Source organism: Chinchilla lanigera, unplaced genomic scaffold (genome assembly GCF_000276665.1).
Source record: "Chinchilla lanigera isolate Chin_1 unplaced genomic scaffold, ChiLan1.0 scaffold00052, whole genome shotgun sequence".
Lineage (NCBI taxonomy): Eukaryota > Metazoa > Chordata > Mammalia > Rodentia > Chinchillidae > Chinchilla > Chinchilla lanigera.
In genome coordinates, this window is record NW_004955453.1 from 17,082,861 (window position 1) to 17,097,688 (window position 14,828).

The 14,828-nt window shown below is 37.2% G+C and overlaps 1 protein-coding gene across 2 annotated transcripts in view; it reads left to right on the forward strand.

Annotated features, from left to right (window-relative positions):
* Pecr (peroxisomal trans-2-enoyl-CoA reductase) overlaps positions 1 to 14,828 on the forward strand; it is a 49,753-nt gene that overhangs the window by 23,082 nt on the left and 11,843 nt on the right. For both annotated transcript variants that reach the window (XM_013519993.1, XM_005395692.2), the window contains exons 5-6: positions 8,316 to 8,394; positions 13,284 to 13,380. In XM_013519993.1, the coding sequence (XP_013375447.1) occupies positions 8,316 to 8,394; positions 13,284 to 13,380 (176 nt within the window). The remainder of the gene's footprint in view (positions 1 to 8,315; positions 8,395 to 13,283; positions 13,381 to 14,828) is intronic.

Below are 14,828 nucleotides of genomic sequence, written 5' to 3' on the forward strand. Positions count from 1 at the left end.
TTTTTTTGGTTTTTCTCCGGTACCGGGAACCGAACTCACGACCTTGCGCTTGCCAGGCAGGCGCTTTGCCACTGAGCTAAATCCCCAGCCCTCTATGTCCTTTTTGGATGAGGTGTGTTTCCTATAGGAAATACATGGTTTCATTTTGGTTTTTGATCCAATTTGCCAATCTGTGATTTTTGATTGGGGAGTTGAGTCCATTGATACTGAATTATTATTCTAAGGTGTTTAGTGGACCCTATCATTGCATTATTTTTCCAGTGCTCTGTGTGTGTGTGTGTGTGTGTGTGTGTGTGTGTGTGTGTGTGACTACTCTCAAGTGAAATGTATGATTTCCTTTGGGCCCTTTGGTACAAGTGGTCTCCCTATCTCTGTCTAGACTTCCCCTAATTATTTCCTATACTCGTGGTTTGGTGGTCATGTATTTCTTTAGGATTTCTTTGTTGTGGAAAATCTTTTTCTGTCGATTTTGAAGGCTAATTTTGTAAGATATAAAACTCTGGGTTGATAATTATTTTCTTTTAGGGATTGAAATACTTTACTCTTGTCTGTCCTGGCATTTAAGATTTATATTAGGAAATCTGTAGTTATTCTGATATACTTGCATTTATAGGTCACTTGCTGTTTTTATCTAACAGCTTTTAGTATTCTCTCTTTTCATTGAATTTCTGGAGTTTATGATTTGTTGTGGAGAAGTGCTTTTCTGGTCATAGCTATCTCAGGCTCTAATAGCATCCCTCTTATACTTGAATATTAAATTCTTTCCCTACATTTGGAAATTTTTCTGCTATGATTTCAGTAAATTAAATTCTTCATACCTTTTATCTTTAATTTTTACTTTATTCCTGTAATTCTGAGGTTGTTGTTTCTTTAAGACATTGAGTCACTGTTGGATCCAGCTTGCATGGTGTTTTGTCATTTTAGGATATCATTGAGTTTAGGAGCTACTGCATCTACCTTGCCTTCTATTTCTGACACTGTCCTCACACTGGTAAAGTCTGCTACCTATGCTTTCCAATGACTTTTTCATGTCATACACCTCTGCTTGCTTTCTTATCATGCTTTCTAATTCTTTTCTGAAGTGGTCATTTGTACCTTGTATTGTCTTGCTTGACTCAATTTTTTATTTGTTTCTTCTTTAAACTTATGGAACATTTTTTTGATGAAATCCTTTGATTAAATCCTCTTTGAGCTTGTTAAATGTCTTATGCTTATGTTTCATTTTTTGGCTCTTCAAACTTTTTGACCATTTGGTTTTTCAAGTTCTTTGCCTATAGCTTCCTATTCCTCATTTTCTGAGATCAGTTTTGAGGAGGCTAGGGGTTTAGGGGGCATCTTGTTGCCTTGTTTTCTCATGTTTCTATTGTTTTGGGGTATGGGTTGGGGACAGGGTAGAGAAATTGTGTCACTATTGTCTAGATCTCTTTAGTTAATTTCTGCCTCCCTGTGATGTGACCCTTGGTTTGGTTATGTTTTGGTGCTTATACCCCTATTTTGTTTCCACACTGCTCTTTGCTGTATGAATGCTGAGTTCCGCCCTGCTTTTCCCAATGGGTGTGATCAGTCAAGGGTGTGCTGTCTGCCTTAAGGCTGCATTCACTCCAGCAGCTTCCAGTGTTTGCGCCCCAATCACCACTATCTTCTACTAGCTTTATGGCCTATGGAAGCTCCAGAGGCGCCTCCCTTGGTCCAGAGGTCCCTCTGACGATGCACCCCAGAACGAGGAACTATCCACGCCATGATGAATCTCTGACCACATTGGTAGAGGAGAAAACAAACAGACTACTGAGATCAGTGCCTACAGTAGGCACAGAGGGGGACTAAGCAATCTGAGGGACTCAATGTCAGCACTTTCAGACCCAGCCCCCTCAGAAAACCAAACCACTTGCTTGGGTGGGACCACTGTGCCCTTCACAACCTGAGCTCACTACTGCTTAAACTTCTCAAAGGATCTGCAACTAGCCCACTCCTTCTCTGTGTCTGTCTCTTGTGCCTGTCTCCCACCAAGTCACTCTGACCCGAGACCCTGAAGTGTAGTGGTTCTGTGACTTCTGATTCGTGGGATAGCTTAGTCTTAATAAACCCCTTCTCAGAATGGCTCCTGATGATATCATTCCAAGATAGAGCAGATACTGCAGTGGATTCCTTCTCCAAAGCTAGCCTGCCATGTGGAAGAAGTCATTTTCAGAGTAAAACCCCACTTTCTATTTGCAGCTCACAATAGAATGGGCTCTCCTTGGAGTGGTGCTGCCAGATCACTGTTTTTCCCTGGGGCGACAACCCTCTATGGGCTTACTTTGTGTTTGCAGAGACAAAACCTCCCCGGGAGACTGGGTTAGCAATCCAGATTGCTTCATTCTTTTCTCTGCCGATGCCTTCAGTTTCTCTGTAGTTTGTAGTTTTCCTATTGGCTCTTGATTCCTGAGCTCTGCTTCTTTTTTCTTTACTAAGTTTTTATTTTACAAGGGTCTCAATCCCAGTTCCCAGAGAGGCTGTATTTTGCTGCCTGTCTTATGGCACTGTTTTTAATCCTCATTTGTGTCTTGACATGACTCAGATCTGTTTCTCTAAGCTCTCCTTCCATTTAGTAGCGAATAGTTTTGGAAAATCAAGATATATACTAAATGTGCTGCAGACTGTCATTGCCTCTGGGGATTTTCAATAAACAGCTAGGTAGTAAATATGTATTTGAATGTTAAATATATTTTTTGAAAAGACAGATGACAAGCAGAAAAAAAATAGTTCCAACTTATCTCACAGAAACAGTTAAAATTTGTAGCACATAATGAAGTTCTAAAATTAGAGGGAAAACCTTTTAGGCAAATTCAGATGGCTTTTAACCCTTGTAAGCAGGTACTTACTCTTGTCTAATGAGAACAATGCAAATTATAACTACACTGCAAAACCATTTCTGGTTTATCACATTGAACAAAGTCTAAGAATTTCACAGCGTACTTTATGAGGCATTTATTCTTTGATCTGGAAATTTCACTTTCAGGGACCTTTCCAAAGGCATGCTGATGAAAACTATTTTTAAAAAGAGTGTTACAAGCCAGGTGTGGTGGCACACACCTGTAATCCCAACACTTAGGAGGCTGAGACAGGAAGATCGTCACAAGTTTGAGGCTAGCCAGGGCTACAAAGTGAATTCACGGCCAGCCTGAACTATACAGCAAAACCTTGTCTCAACAAACAAACAAGTGTCACAGTAATATCCATGATATAGGAATGATACCAGAGCTCCAAATGGTATAGAGGAAATATTATAATTCCCAATTTGCTAGATGTCTGATATGCTAAGATCATGTTCCCCAAAATCAAAGAATGAATTCTAAGGAACAATGGAGGTTAAGAGTAGGAAATATTTATTGAAGGAAAGTGATACAGCACCTGGGAGACAGGAGGGTGCCCAAGTGAGTTGCAGTGGACCTTAACTTTCAAAGGAAGTTTTATAGAGCATAATCACATGGGTACAACTTGGGTTAAAGCTATGATCAACCAATAAATATAGCCGCTTAGATAATATTGATCCAATGGGGAAGCAAGTCACCCAGCAAGTGTACATGGAAAAAACAAAGAACTTTTCAGGAAGGGGATGGATCCGGGAGTCTTGGTCACCCACTGAGGTGACTGATGTCTATCTAGACTTTACTGGACCAGGTGTTACCACTTAACTTATCCCTTGGGGAGGCATGTAGGCCTGGTCATCTCGTCTCTGTCTTGAGGCTTGGCATTCAACCGATGCACCTCTGGCCACAGTTGTAATGTGTTTTCATCTTTTATTTTGACTCTCTTGAGGGCCTAGCCCTGTCTGGCTGGCTATAATACTTCTACCTAACAGCTATCTATTATAATTGCAGCACCTTTGTTAGAAAAACTCCAAAGACAATTCAGCTGTCAATCAATAACCACAATGGAATACTATCAACTATACAATGACCAAAAAATATTATCTACTATCTAGAATCTATTTTTAATGATATGGAAGTCAGTTTTATATAATGAGCTTTTGGTGAAATATTCTTAAACTGCCAACTCTTAAAGCATTTTATTTTTCTTAAAATTTACATTTACAATTATAAAGTAAATTTTATGTCTGCCATGTCACTTGATACAATGCCTATTGCACGAATGCAGGATGAATAGTATTTTGTATAGCTGAGACTCAGGTGAACTACACCATGAGAAGCTCAAAGCAAGGAGAGTCTCTACTCTTCTAAATCCATATATACTGTGCTGCTTCAAAACCTACCAAATAGTAATTTCAAACTTTGTGAAAGAACTGTTGATCCAGAAAGTAGAATGGGGGTTGCCAAGTGCTAGGAATGGGAGAATGAAAAATAATTGTTTTGTAGGCAGTTTTCATTTTATGAGATGAAAACAGTTCTGGAGGTTGTTATGGTTTGTGTCTGCATGTCCCCCCAAATCTTCATGCAGTCATGAGGTGGGCTTCTAGATTTATGATTGATTTATGGTCCAGGGTTGGAATTACGGGTGTGATTGCTACACTTGCCCTGGCCTGGGTAGTTTTCATACAATGTAAAGGAGGGAAAGAGGCTGCTTTCTGCAGCTCCTCCCCTTGTCCTCTTGTTGCTTTTGCTATGCTCTGCCACCATGAACACTTGCTCTCTGCCATGTGTCACTCTGCTCTGGAGCCAGCTGAGTATGGACTGAAATTCCACAAACTGTGAGCTAAATAAACCTTTCCTTCCTTTATTTTGGGTGTCAGGTATTTTGTCTCAGCAAGGAGAGGAAAGTAACCAAGACAGAGGTGGATGGTGGTAATGGTGTATAATGATATGAATGTACTTAAAATTTTAGTACTGAATTGTATATTTGAAATGGTTAAGATGATAAATACTGTGTGTATTTTACCACAATAAAAGAAAATTAGAAGAATAAAGATTATTTAATCAACTTAGACAATGGAGTTCATTCTTTTTATACATTAGAAGAACTTGACATTCTAGTTTTCTCCACATTATTTCATGTTACAGTTACTGTGATTTCCTCTCATCTTGACAGTGGCTTATGAACCTTCCATTAGGAAAGATTTTTCTTTTATCTTTATCTTCTCTGTTTGTTCTTGGGGGTTATATGGCATCTATGTTGACTGTTTGAAAAAAATAGCTCTGGAAACTTGTCAGAGATTTCAGAAACAAAAGCAGTTTCAGAACTGTGAACCATATGGTGGTATTTATCCTCAAGGAGAAAATCTGTATTGGGTAATTGAAATAAACTTGTTCTCCTTTGTTATACTGGGAGCAAATTATTTTATTACTTTTTAATATTTGATTTGGGAAATAATGTTTTATATCTTCAGTTCCAAACTTACCTTGACAATTCATGACCATGTATTTTTTCAGAAGAATTTTATATTCAGGGTTCTACCTCCAGAATCATATTAGGGAATTTGATTGAAATTGAGTTAAATTTAATTTAAAAATAACTGACATATTTAAATGTTCAGTCTCCCCACTGTCATGTGTCTTTTTATTAATGAATTGTTCTTTTATATCCTTTGGCAAAGGTTTGTAGTTGTTATCATACAGATTACTGACTTGTCAAATTAGCTTCTGGGCATTCTGGATACAGAGTAAATTGTCTAAAAATAACCACTGTATTTTGTTGAGTCAAAGACAAGATGAGTTGTGAAATGTACTAGCATCCTATGTATCATTAAGAAAGTTAGCTGAGCATGGCATGGTAACACATGCATAGAATGCCAGCTACGTGGGAGTCTGAGGCAAGAGGATCCCAACATCTAGGCTAACCTGGGCAATTTAATGAGACACTATCTCAAAAAAATTTTTTTTCAAAAAAATTTTAATATGAGGCTGGGGATGTAATTTAGTAATACAGCCCTTGCCTAGCATGCACAGGCTGTGAATTAAAATCCTAGTATGAAAGAAACAAGAAGAGAAAGAAAGAGAGAAAGAAAGAAAGAAAGAAAGAAAGAAAGAAAGAAAGAAAGAAAGAAAAGAAAAGAAAGAAAAAGAAGAGAAGAGAAAAGAAAAAAGGGAGGGAGGGAAGGAAGAAGGGAAAGAAGGAATGAAGGAAGAAAGAAAGGAATTGGGGAAGAAGGAGGGAAAGGCAGAGGGAAGGGAAGGGAGAAGAGAGACAGCAGAAGTGGAGGAAGAGAGGAGAGGAGGGAGGAAAGGAGGGAGATAGGGAGGAAGGAAGAAAGAAAAGAGGGGCAGGGGAGGGGAAGGAGGGGAGGGAAAAGGAGGAAAGGAAGAAAGGAAGAACTGAGACTTATAAATGTAAGATGCCACCACCCATAAAGATATCCCAGTTTCAGCAATGTGAAAAAATTTGCTTAGATTCAACATGTTATTTTTATGTGTTCTTTTCTAGGGCTTTACCTCTTTTTACTGTCATGTTATGACTTGATATAAATTCACCAGGAAGCTTTAAGTAATGACAAAGTATTCTTATTTTTGCTTGAGTTTTTAATAGAATTTGGTATTGAATTTCTCTTACCTTTAAATTCTAAAACTTCATGTTTCTACTGAAGAGAGTCTAGAGGCACATGTCTAGCAATACCTTTTTTTGTATGAATTGAATGGGTGCCTAAATATCAAATGGGACTTCAAAAGAAATAAATCATTTAAGAATGAAATTAGCAAAGGAAATGTAAAGACTTGTATACCAAAAGTTATAAATCAATGCTTAGAAAAATTGTAGAAGGTTTAAACAATGTACAGTCATTCTATGTTTCTGGAATATCAGGTGCATTTTTTTTTTTCAATATTGTCAAGATGGTGATTCTTCTCAAATTGACCAGTAGGTTCAGTATAACCCTTATGAATTTTGTTCAGACACTGCCTAGCCTATCCTAAAATATATATAGAAATACAAATAACCCAGATACAATAATGAGAACAAATTTGGCCACATACTTCTTCCTTTCAGAGCTATTTCTTGATTTTAAGACAGTGTGGTATTGGCATAACTGTTAGTTAATGGCATGTGAGGAAGTACCCAAAGACAGAGACTGTAGGAAAGATTAGATTTAACTTCCATAGGTACAGGCAGGCTGAAATCAGAGTGATATCAGTGAATACCTGGAGGGGAGGCTAAGTATATATAGGGCTTGGGGTTGGAAGTCATAGTCCCAAGAAATCTGAATCAGCACAAGTGTGCATACAAAGCTGGGTCTTCCAGCATCTTGGGGACTGCAGTTCCAGTCCCAAATTTCTTTATGACCATCAGTTCTATTTGCTGAGGGCAGAATGGATTCCTGTTTGTAGAGGGCACCATGTTTATTGGGAAGGTCTTTCTCAGGGCATGCCTGACAAACACCATTAATCGTTACAGAAATCCAAATCAAAACCCCAGTGAGATACGAGTGTACACATACTAGAGAGACTATCAATAAGTCAGACAGTAATAGTGCAAAGAAACCAGAACCTACATACATTTCTAGTAGAATGTAAAATGGTGGACCCACTTTGGAAAACAGTTTGGCAGTTTCTTCAAAAGTTAAATATAGAGTTAATGTATGACCCACTAAATTCACTCATAGCTATGTATCCAAGAGAAATAAAAACATACAAAGTATGTCCACCCTAAGATTTGTATTCATAATCACCCTTAGTGCAAACAATCCAAAAGTTTATCAGCTAGTGAGTGGATAAACAGAGTATGTCATGTCTCTACAAGTACTACTGAGCACTAAGAAGGAACTGTTAACACATCATGCAGGAACTTCACATGTACTACTCTAAGTGGAAGATGCCAGACACAAAAGACCACATACCATCTGATTCAATTTACATAAAATGTACAGAAAAGTGAAATGCAAAATCTACAAAAACAGAAAAATAAATGATTTCCAGGAAGTAGACTGGGCTTCAAATGGTTGCAAAGGAACTTTTTAGGGTAGCTAATATGTTCAAAAATAGAATTGGGGTGATAGTTGAAAAATTCTGTATATTGTTAAAAATGATTAAATTGTACACTTAAAGTGGGTGAATTTTGTTATGTATAAATTGTATCACAGTCTGGCTTTTTATAAAAAAGAAATATAAATTGAGCCAGACATGGTGGCACATTCCTGTAATACCAGCTACTCAGGAGCCTAAGACAGAAGGATTGCAAGTTTGAACCAAACCTGGAACACTTAGTAAGACTGTCTCACATAAAACAAATTAGAAGAGTCAGGATATAGATCAGCACTCCCTGCATTCAGTCCCAAGTACTGAAAAAGAAAAAAGTAAATTAAAAAATAACACATAACAAATAAGCAGCTACTGGAACAGGATATGAGAAAAGACTCCTTAGTATGATTTTTGTTTGTTTGTATTTTGTAGCTTACAATTCCTGGATGAAACAGCATGGAGGATCTATCGTTAATATCATCATCCTTCTTCATGGACAACCATTAATGGGGTAAGCAGTTTTATTTATTTTTTTTCTTCCTATGTCTTTCCTTCTTGTGTCTCTTGAGTTTTGTTTTTGAATGAGGTGAAGAGTATAGGAAAAATTGCTTAAATCAATATCATTAATGCCTTTAGTGAGTTGGGATCTCAATACTTAGCATTTCCTTTTATTTTAATGTTAAAAATGTTGTTCTAAAACATGCCAGTTGTCCCAAATCACTCAGAGTAAAGTCACTGTATTTAGTGAGAAAAGTGACAAAACACAGAGTACCCAGAGATGTAATTTTTTAGTATAAATATGTGCAAGATATTGTGTGAAAGATACTTGTGCTAGAAAGTTATTCCTTGTTTACCTCAAATTTATATAGAACTATATGTCCTGTATTTCATATGAAAACTCTAATATGAATGTTATTAAACTGACTGTCACCATTAGGATAGAGCTCCTTTGTTAAGGTCCAGTGGACAAAAATAAAATCTGTGTTAATTTAGACAACTACTGTAAATATGCCTATTTGATCTTAAAGAGGATGCAAAATGGTTACTCCCAATAGAAAGGCAGAATTATTTGCCAATAGTCTATAAGGTTCTGTACTTCCAATTAGCCACTCTACAAGTACAGTGCTTGCTTCTCTACACAAATTCCAATACTCTTGCTTGTTTCCTGTATTACAGGACTCCCTCAGTTATGTGGGATGGAAAAAAATGTTAATCTGGTTTAAAAATTGAGATCAGTGGTTCTTCAAGTGTGGATTCTGGACCAGAAAGACAAGCTTATGGGAGTATGTGTCAGAACTGTTTGTCCTCCAGCCCCCCAGGTTTCCTGCATCAGGAGCTCTGGGAGCTGTGCCCAGCAGCTCGTGTGCCCAAGTCTCCAGGTGGTGCTGGTCCAAGCAGAACCACTGGACCAGAGCATGGTGGGCTTAGGCACCACGGTGTCAGAAACCTGCCTCTCCTCTCTTTGCCTCAGGTCCACCTTCCTTCCCAGGAAGGCTCTCTGTACACGTGGCCAAATGAGAGTACTACAAGGTAGAGGTCAACACCCCCATTCTACCTAACTGTGAACTTTGAAAGAACTTTTCAAGAAATGCCTGAAAAATAACAATGGTAATGCCAGCACCAGCAATTCCCAGAGAGGATACTCATGAGCTGACCCTGCTTGAGTCATCAAACAAATACTGTGAGGCTGGTGTTACTACGCTATACACAGCCAGCATGAGGAACTGGGGATGATACCACTCAGATGTGGACTGAGATTTCCTCAAGTGGAAGTAAAGTTGTTTTACCAAAAACAGTAAAGAATAGAGGCAAGAGTGTGCCCTGGAAGGGGGTTTAAGGACCTAATGTTTTCTTCTTCTCTTTTGCTTGTTTTGTTTCCTGACTGTGAGGTAAGTGGTTTTGCAGAAAACAAGGGGGCAAGTTGATCATGGACTGAACCCTCTAAAACTGTGAGCCAAAATAAACCACTTCTCTTTATAAGTTGATTATCAGAGGATGTGTTATATAAAGTAATGAAAAGCTGGGTAGCAAAATTTTTATGTTAAAATATGTATTATAAAGAAAACATGAAGAATGGTGAGGGTCAAGGAAGTAATAATTCGGGGAGCATCATCTACTTGTTTTGGAGGGAACATTTAGGTACCCACTTTAGTTCTGTCATTTTTTTTATATCAAGTATCTTCAAATAATTAAAATGTGTTTGTTGGCTAGTGAGTATTTTATAAGATCTACAACAAAAGAATTTTGCATCCTTTGTTCAAATTCAACTTAATGGAATGTAATATATATTACTCTTATTCTGATTTTGATAGGTTTTTATATGAATGAATGCTTTTTTTAATAACAGAAGTGAAATACCTATTTAACATACTGGCTAGTTCTTTCATAAGAGTCTAAAAGTTCACTGAAATACCACAGCAGGAAAAACAACAACCTGTAAGAAATCTACTTGAAAATCACATGTGTAGCAATTGAAAAGTGTAATTTTTAAAACATACTTTTTGATGATTTCGTAGGATCTTTTGTAAATTCTAATCTCTTGGATTTTTTTAGGAAACCAGAGATTATGTAAAGGGCAATAGGAAAAGCTTTATTCTATACCCTAAGATATAAGGCACTGAGAAAATAGTATATGAATAATATACTCATTTGAAACAAGACAGAAAATAATGGTAGTTTTTATTTTTGTGGTACCAGGAATTGAACTCAGGACCTTGTGCTTGCCAGGCAGGTACTGTGCTGCTGAGCTATATCCCCACCCCAGTGGTAGTTTTTAAACTGAAAAAAAAAACTTCTAAAATGTCATTTGAAGATAATCTCTTAATTCAAAGAGGATTTAACCTGGTGGATTTTTTGTTTATTTTTTAGTATTATATGTTTTCAACAAAGGAAATAGGGATAAGTAAAGAAGTAGAAGTCTCATTTTTGTGCCTAACACATCCTAGCACATCTTAATCTCTGAATTTAAAATTTTCAAGCTGGGTGTGTTGGCACACGCCTGTAGTCCCAGCACTAGGAAAGCTGAGGCAGGAGGACTGCCATGAGCCTGAGGCCCACCTCAGCTATGCAGTGAGTTAAAGGCCAGCCTGAACTACACAGTGAGACTCTGTCTCAAAAAAATTTTTTTTCAAGTCAGATGGACAAAGAAGTGCTATACATGTATGAGGACATCTATATGCTTTTTAAAAAACAAACGGGGTGTTTTAAATACCCTTCTTCTACTTCCTTTTTAACTTAACATTAATTTATGAACCAATTTTTAAGCAAAATGCATAAGAGCTGCTTCATGGCAAGGTGGCATCACAAGGACAGGATTTACACTTTTACCCAAAACAGCTATAAAACAGACGAAACATATGAAGTGATGACATTTGACACACTAGAAATTGGGCAGCAAAGCAGAGTAGTCTCTGAAACACAGGAAACAAATGAGGTGAGCTGTGTGTTTATTCCAGTTTATTCCTCTCCTCTGGATCGTCATGCAGAAGGGGGAACTGAAGCAGAGACTGGCAATCTCCCGTGTCAAGAGAAAGGACCAGGGGGTCAGGTCCAGAGGTTAGCCTGAGGGAGGAGAGAGCTGTGATGAAAGAGCAGCCTGCAGATGTACAGAAGTCAGATCAGCACAGGTGTACAGGAAAGAACATCTGAAACGTTGCCCAGCACTCTCTCGAGGCCTAGCGTAGTGTCCGTTCCCAACAGCCACACTGGAAAACCTCACAGGTAGACAAAACAAGGCTGAAAAAGCTGATACAATAAAGTAGTGAGGAAAAATATTCCTAGACTAAATGCAGCTCTGTACCTACAGAGGTCAGAACAAACCTCAACAATATTTAAAGATATCTGCAGTCCAATAAAAAATTGCTGGGTATAAAAATAAGCAGGAAAGGGGCTGGAGATATGGCTCAATGGTACAGCACCTGCCTGGCAAGCACAAGGTCCCGAGTTCGATTCCCAGTACCAAAATAATAATAATAGGCAGAACCTTGAGAGAATTATGATGACTATTCTGTACATTCAAGAAGCTAAAGGAAAGCTGGAACATGCTGAACAGAAACATAAAAGAGATTTTTAAAGGCCCAAATCAAATATCTACAGACAAAAACTACAGTGAAAAAATACACTGGAGGGGATTAATGGCAGATTAGACACTTCAGAAGAAACAATTAGTGAACCTGGAGATATAGCAATAGAAACTATCCAGAAATGGGGGGCTGGGGATTTAGCTCAGCGGCAAAAGCGCCTGCCTGGCATGTGCAAGGTCGTGAGTTCGGTTCCCAGTACCGGAGAAAAACCAAAAAAAAAAAAAAAAAAGAAAAGAAAGAAACTATCCAGAAATGAATCACACAGTGAGAAAACAACAACAAAAAAAAAAGTATAGAGCATCAGTGAACTGTGAGATAGTCTTCAAAGAAGAGAGAAGCAGGGACAGAAAAACATTTTTTAAAGACCATTTTACCAAAATTTTTTCAAATTTGATGAAAACTAAAAATGTATAGATCTAAGAAGTTCAACAAATGCTAAGCACAAGAACATGAAGAAACTGCACACAGTTCATCATGTTGCTCAAAATCATAGGGAAGAGAAGCTATTAAGCGTCACTAAAGTGAAAAGGTATACTCTGCACAGAAGCAGATTTCTCACTGAAAACAATGTGGATTAGAAGACTGCAGAATGCAGGGAAAAAACACACCAACCAGAATTCTTTGGTTCAAATGTCTTTCAAAAAAAGGTAGAATAAAGTCTTTTTTCACATGTTTTCCATCAGGAACAACTTATCAGCAGGAGACCTTAATAAAAACAAATGTTACAGGAAATCCTTCAACATTTACTAAATAATTTGTCTTTCCCAAGCTGATTTCAGATACTCTTGAATTTAAAAATTTTCTAATTAGCTTTAGGAGCTAATTTTTCAACATTAAATCACACTCCCTTTGGTTCTTAGGATCCTCTACTGTGGTATATTTAGAAATTCTGGATCATTGTATCTCTTTGCCTTCTGCATTAGACTCCATACAGATGCACACCTAAATATTTTGCACCTCTACCTGGAAGGGCAGTAATGTTATTTTGATATATCCAGAAATGCTATCATGATATTTCTAGCAGATACATGGATTTTGTATCACTTACTTAAAATTGATTTAGTAATGACCACTCACTAGTAACTGTTAAAATTATCAGTTTGTTTTTTTCTGTCATAAAAATTTCATCAGTATATTCCTCTATGCACATGGCGATTTGGGGGACTTTATGTATGCAATGTGAGATCAGAGTGCTGTGGCTTTAACATTGAAAGACTAAGTTCTTCCCTCAGTGTTTAGCAGAGACTCATAACAGGAATGTTAATAAGAAATAAGTTCAACAGAAGCTAATTGTACTATTTGTATTTTGTCTTTGAAGTCACAGTGGAGCTGCGAGGGAAGGTGTTTACAATCTCACCAAGTGCCTAGCTATGGAGTGGGCGAGCAGTGGAGTAAGAATCAACTGTGTTGCTCCTGTAAGTCAGTGTTCTATATGGAATATGCTAGCAGCTTACATATGCAAGTATACTGGGAAAGATTGGCTTTAATAAGCAGATAAAACTAGAAAATCCAACCTGCACTGTAGAGGTATTCTTTGCTTGACAGTTTGTCAGAAAGGTTAAATTAAGCCAATGATTCTCAATGCTGGCTATATATTAATGTGATGTGTGAACTAGTTAAAGAGTTGTGATAGATGAGCTTCATTCCATATCAGATGATCCAGGAACCTGCATTTTAAAAAGCAGTCTAGAAATCTCAGTGGTACCGTGAAAATGTCACTGCATTCAAGAGCAATTTTTCTATCTCATTTTGCTGTTTCTTGTTTTATCATTAATCATTTTTAAAGAGAGAACCTGAATGTCAGTGTTCTGGAAAGGAACTACTTGCTAAAGATAAACCAAAACTCAAAAGAAAATTTCACTGAATAATAGTGTAAAATAAGGGGAAAATCACTATATATTCAAATTGAAAAACTCATTTTTGTGAAATAAGCTACAGTGTTTGCCTCCTGGGTAGTACTAGCCACATGTTCCAAGAGAAATGTTAGATGAAATAACTTATGTTGTACAACTTGGTTTAATTTCTACTTTCAGTGATGTTCTCTGGCTATTGTTTAGATGATAGTAATTTCTCTAGCTGAAACTATAAAACTGTAAAAACCTTTGGATATTATGTATAGATTTAACTGTCTGATAGCTCCAGATCTATCATCCACACTACTCAGTAGGAGCAAAGCATCACCTGACTGGTTGAAGTTAACAGAGAAATCTCCTCTCTAACAAAATTACAATTTTCGACCCAGAAACTTCATATATCTTCTGCCTTCTACAGTATTTTAACTTACCTATATTACACTCAAATATTTAAGACAAATTATAGTTCTCTTCTTAATGTTATAATGTTGACACTTTGGAATTCTGGCTTCCCAAAATGTGGTTTTTTTTAAACCTTTAATGATGTGTCACTATGATAAACATGATACAAATTCATGTTTGTTCTTCAGAAATTTTTTGAAGTTTATTGTTTACACTTTAGTACTTTTAAAAGAGTTCATCCTCTTTAAATAACATATGCACAAATTGTTTAGTTGGAAACCGGTATATCTGTCTAGTGTTCTTCAGGGCAAGTTAATACAGATTTCTTCATTTGACTTTTATTCTTTTTTCTTTGCAATCTCATTACTCCTAGTCAGAATCAATTACAGATCGCTTTATCCTGTGTCAACAGTTTTCAAGTAATTTTCACGACCTTATAAGCCCTTGAAGCTAGGGGAAGATAAATGAAACATGTTTTGTTTTGCTTTGTTTTGTTACAGTTTTGCTATGTGATCCAGGCCAGCCTTGAACATGCTAGGTAGCTCAGGCTGGCTGAAATTCATGATCCTCCTGTCTCAGCCTGCCGAGTGCTGAGATTGTAAATGTGC